Source organism: Brachycentrus maculatus, unplaced genomic scaffold (genome assembly GCF_059751285.1).
Source record: "Brachycentrus maculatus isolate JH-2025_06_01 unplaced genomic scaffold, ASM5975128v1 h1tg000213l, whole genome shotgun sequence".
Taxonomy (NCBI): Eukaryota; Metazoa; Arthropoda; class Insecta; order Trichoptera; family Brachycentridae; genus Brachycentrus; species Brachycentrus maculatus.
The window spans coordinates 959708-965173 of record NW_028280964.1 but is presented as its reverse complement, the minus strand read 5'-3'; the positions used below and the strand labels follow the sequence as shown (position 1 = coordinate 965173).

At 34.8% G+C, this 5466-nt stretch overlaps 1 protein-coding gene across 4 annotated transcripts; it reads left to right on the top strand.

The window, feature by feature from the left end:
• Positions 1-336: 336 nt before the first annotated feature.
• Rho1 (ras-like GTP-binding protein Rho1) lies at positions 337-3385 on the top strand. Of its 4 annotated transcripts, XM_088264058.1 has the most exons (3): positions 337-417; positions 553-812; positions 1312-3385. In XM_088264058.1, exon 3 carries the CDS (start codon positions 1317-1319, stop codon positions 1893-1895), a length of 579 nt encoding a protein of 192 aa, XP_088120184.1. In that variant the 5' UTR covers positions 337-417; positions 553-812; positions 1312-1316; the 3' UTR covers positions 1896-3385. The 4 variants fall into 4 exon arrangements, with proteins under 4 accessions (XP_088120184.1, XP_088120182.1, XP_088120181.1 ...); XM_088264056.1 differs by lacking the exon at positions 553-812; XM_088264055.1 differs by lacking the exons at positions 337-417; positions 553-812 and adding an exon at positions 1030-1102.
• Positions 3386-5466: the final 2081 nt, after the last annotated feature.

The window sequence follows — 5466 nt, the reverse complement described above, 5'->3', positions numbered from 1 at the left end:
AATAAAAGTAAATAGTTCAGGGCAAAGTACATAACTGTTATATGGAGAAGGAAAATTCATACGAAAAAAGAGAATAGTAGTTATGACTCGGAAACTCGGGGTTGCATACCCTCACTCGTATTTATACACTGCCAACGTACACGGATATTTCTTTATTAGTAAGTACTTCAAAAGATAAAACTGTTAATCCATTTCTTCAAATTTATATGCGAATGAACCGCGATTTATTTAATTTAAAAAAAGAACGACGAAGTTCTTGTTCTCTTTTTGGCACTTATGACAGATGCGTCAGCGTTTTGTGCAGTCGTGTCTGGATATACAGTCGCAATCTTCGGCAGTCTCGTTTGTTAGTTCGCTTGCCAAACGTTTGATAATCGTAATCGGAACAAGATAAAAACCCAAATTCTAAGAATTCTAGTAAGTACAATAATGACCCGAACACCGGTTACATTCTGTAGATTTTCATTACAAATACATTTGTTATTTTCTTGGATTCGTCATCCCAGGCGTCCAGTTGACGTAATCATGATGTCATGTTTATATCCTTTCCAGAGATTCATCAGTTTTGATTAATATGTACTTATGATAGATACCAATTTCATAGTGCTAGGAAGAAGTTTGTATCGTTGGTATTGAAAGTAATTTTCATTTACGATATTACTCAGCACGTAATTCGAGGTTTTAAGCCGAAGATTATATTTTTAAAAGTTGACAAGACAACGTGCAAAGATTATATTTTACAACCCTACAACGTGATTAGCGACGTGAGGTGGACTTTTTCCCCATTTTTCTCCCTATTTGGGTAATCGTTGGTAAGTACTATGCTTATTTTTATTTTATTTATTTTTTACCGTGATGTTTAACTCAAATAAAATTGTTCGAGTAATGAAACCAAATATTTTTTAGTTAAAAAAACAAAGTTTCATTTGAAAAACTTCATAATAACGGAGATTATCGTACTTGAATAAATGTATAATTTTCATCATACTGGTATCATTTATGTTGCGTTTGTACAAAAAAAAATCCCGTATGATGGGCGAAAACAGTGCCCGAGGTAGTGTCGATTGAAGTGTTTCCAACGGAATTTAGCCAGAATTTTCAGGTATCTACAATAAATTAGTTATTGCGATCGCATGAGACGATACTATGTGGTGGTGCTCTTCCTCTTCAGCTAGTTCAGGTGCTTATTTACGTTTCAGGGCTTGTCTAACAATCATTTCTCGACCCACTATCTCAGTCGGCGGCCATTTGTAAAGTGTCGAAAGGCGTTGACGCTCGATATTACATTTTGCGTTTTGTTTGATTCCGCAGAACCGATGGCCGCCATACGAAAGAAACTAGTGATCGTCGGTGACGGCGCGTGCGGGAAGACCTGCCTGCTGATCGTGTTCAGCAAAGACCAGTTTCCGGAAGTGTACGTGCCGACGGTGTTCGAGAACTACGTCGCGGACATCGAGGTGGATGGCAAGCAGGTGGAGCTGGCGCTGTGGGACACGGCCGGCCAGGAGGACTACGACCGGCTGCGGCCGCTGTCGTACCCCGACACGGACGTGATCCTCATGTGCTTCTCGGTGGACTCGCCCGACTCGCTCGAGAACATCCCCGAGAAGTGGACGCCCGAGGTGAAGCACTTCTGCCCCAGCGTGCCCATCATCCTGGTGGGCAACAAGAAGGACCTGCGCAACGACCCCGCCACCATCAGCGAGCTGCGCAAGATCAAGCAGGAGCCCGTCAAGCCGCAGGAGGGCCGCGCCATGGCCGAGAAGATCAACGCCTTCGCCTACCTCGAGTGCTCGGCCAAGAGCAAGGAGGGCGTGCGCGAGGTGTTCGAGACGGCCACGCGCGCCGCGCTGCAGGTCAAGAAGAAGAAGAAGACCAGGTGTTGTGTGCTGTAGGCGCGGAGCCGGACTCTGCCGAGTGCTTCCCGCCGAGCCCAGTTGCGCCGCGAGCGCCGCGATACCTCGCCCGTGTCTTACTTTCCGTTTCTAACTTTTCTAGTGTTAAATAGAGCACAAATTGTAACTGGGAAGGCTTGTTTTCCTACTACCGGATTCCACTATTGTGAATCCCTATTTATATTAAGTGCCTGTATGATGCATAAATAAACCCGATGCAGCATTTGTGGCATTCTTATTGAAATATCAAATATGTCTATTAATTAATAATATGTTACTCGCGTGAAATATTAATATCGAGGATACTAGATTTAAATAGTACGCATGCTATGTAATTTGATTAAGATATATCCGATAAACCTCCATCATCAGATATTTGGTGAAATAACGTTCCTCCACATGCCATAGTCCGTGGACGTTACTAAACAGTGATTGTGTTCCGGAGTAATCACGGCCGATCACTCGCGGTAATCTGCCAATACGGAATAAGATAAGATCGCCGCGCAGATTAATACTTGGTATAACCTAACGACTGCAGTTTACTTTTCTTTGAGTGTTTGGATCATAAGTGATATGCCTTGTTTTCCGACTGGTGACTAAATAATATTACGGATGATGACTCGTAGCGCAACCTAACCCTTCTAGTTAACCTCTTGTGGTGAAAATGTAACAATAATAAACACCGAATGTTTCTGGTCTCTATTACCTTCACCGCCTCGCTAGTACTAAACTAATTTCCCGCTTGTGCTATTTTCTTGTCCACTCTTTCTTTACAACTAGCTAAACATAGCATGTGGGAGAATCAAACAATTTATTCAAATAATTATCATTTTTAAATAATATTAGTGAAACCATGTTTTACAGTGTTTATTAATATATGCAGAAAATAAGGAAACCAAAAAATTATATCTATGTATAGTTACTATAATATATCATACTGATTTTTTAATGGCAAGATAAACATTTGATTGTTTCAACCGAGGCTTATTAGTGAATGCTGTACGGAAGTTGTATACAATCTTCACTAATGGACTTTTGGTTTAATATAAGGTCATTGTATAAACTCCCCATCATTTCACCCTTTTAGTGCCAACCGATATTTTTGATACAATATTTCTAAAGTTGTGTTTTGTTAGCGGAGGATTGCTGCATTCTATTTTCACGAGTTTAACCCTTATTAGACCAAGATGTGTCTCAAGTATTGGGTTTGGCAACTAAAAGTGAATTTATTTATATTCATAATATTACGCTGACTTCTTGACTATATCATATTACTGAAATCTTCGAACATTTTTCTGATTCAGAAAGTCCTGATATATACATATATATTTTTGTTTATTAAAATTTCTGTTAGAAATGTTTTGATAGTGGTGGTAAGGGTTATGTGCTTTTACTAACATGTATATCAATGTATTTTTGGATTCCATTTGGTGTTTGTAATGAATGGGGATGTCAGTAATTATGTAAAATATATCTTATTATATCATTGACTTCATTCTTCTTCTAATTACACTTTAAAATGTACCCTAATTTCTTCAAATCAAAGAGAAGTATTAGTTTTTACAATATATGTCCAATACATTGCAAACCGTTTAACGTCAACTCACGCGCTCACGAAATGCATGTAAAAATATTTGCCAAATACTTTTTATTATTTCTGGTGTCCTGATTCCAAATAAAAGCAATATAATAAATGTTTTAAACAAGAATATTCATGTTTTGAATATTGAATGCATTAACTTTGTGGATCATATTGAATTATTATTTTGAGAAATAAAAATACTGTTTTTTGATCCACTCACATTTGGCTGGATGTGACAAATGTGAGTGGATAAAAAAACAAAGTCTTTTTATTTTTAAAAATAATATAAGAATATTCACCTTAATTTGACCATTTTAAATAAGTAAGCCTAGCCATAATTGAGAAATTGCACAGTTAAATTAAATCGAAGTCTGATTTAATTTTTTAGTTAACTTTTACTTGGTAAATACCACTATTTACCATTAAATAGAAAATGAATAGATATTACCAAATCAATTTATATTCGTCGATATTGGAACTGTCTTAAGTTGTAAAATATTTCAATAAATGTCTCTCCTAAACATGTCTCTTGTTGGAGAAACTGGATTTGGTAATAAGCCCGGCTAGAAAAAATGGCCTACTTGCAACTTTTTACACTTTGATATGAGATGAAATATTGTTTATGTTAAACGATTTCCAGTGTATAATACATAAAACTACTTTCGCAAATCGTCTCGAGATTGCTTTACAATTTGCTTATACTAAGACTAAAATATCTACACATCTTGATATAGATTATACCTGTAAAACACTTTTGGTATAATTAAAATATAACTTTGTTTTAAAATCACTATAAAACAAAGTTATATTTTAATTAAAATGGAAAATCACAAAGTTAGTGCTTCAAATATAAATTATACTATTGAGGTAATTTAGAAAAAAGGAATAGGATACATAAATCATTCTTCACAGATTTATTTTCCGAACTTGGATATTTTTCTGGGCTACACTTATAAATATATTCTAGTTTTCGTATAAATTCTCAAGTATATACAATATTTAGATATCGCTTACTCCTTTCAACAACGTCAAATATCAAAAACCTTGATTTTTCAAGAGAACGTTTTTAAATTTTGAAAATATAACACAACGTATTAAAAATAAATATCAAGCCACTTATTGAACTTTTTACTGTGCAACATATCTTTTTAGGTAAAACCTGAAGGTTTTTTCTCCATTTGAAAAATATTTAGTATATTTAAAAAAATAATTAAATAATACCTTTTCTTCAAAGTGCAAAAACAACACTTTCTGCCCTGTGGCGGGTAAATATTAAGTTAAAAATATGCGTCTTTTTCTTGGATATAGTACATTTTCTGGGCATTCTGAAAATATGCAGAACTGAAAATTCACGACTTTTGATATATCGCTCACTCCTTTCAACTCAGAACGTCATAAATCAAAAAACTTGATTTTTCAGGAGAACGTTTTTAAAGTATGAAAATATAACACAATGTATTAAAAATAAATATCAAGCAACTTATTGAACGATTAACTGTGCAACAGATTTTTTAGGTAAAACCAGAAGGTTTTTTCTCCATTTGAAAAATATTTAGTTTATTAAAAAAAAAATAATTAAACAATACATTTTCTTAAAAATGCAGAAACAACACTTTCTGCCCTGTGGCGGGTAAATATTAAGTTAAAAATATGGCGCTTTTGCTGGATATAGTACATTTTCTGGGCATTCCGAAAATATGCAGAACTGAAAATTCACGACTTTTGATATATCGCTCACTCCTTTCAACTCAGAACGTCATAAATCAAAAAACTTGATTTTTCAGGAGAACGTTTTTAAAGTATGAAAATATAACACAATGTATTAAAAATAAATATCAAGCCACTTATTGAACTTTTTACTGTGCAACATATCTTTTTAGGTAAAACCTGAAGGTTTTTTCTCCATTTGAAAAATATTTAGTATATTTAAAAAAATAATTAAATAATACCTTTTCTTCAAAGTGCAAAAACAACACTTTCTGCCCTGTA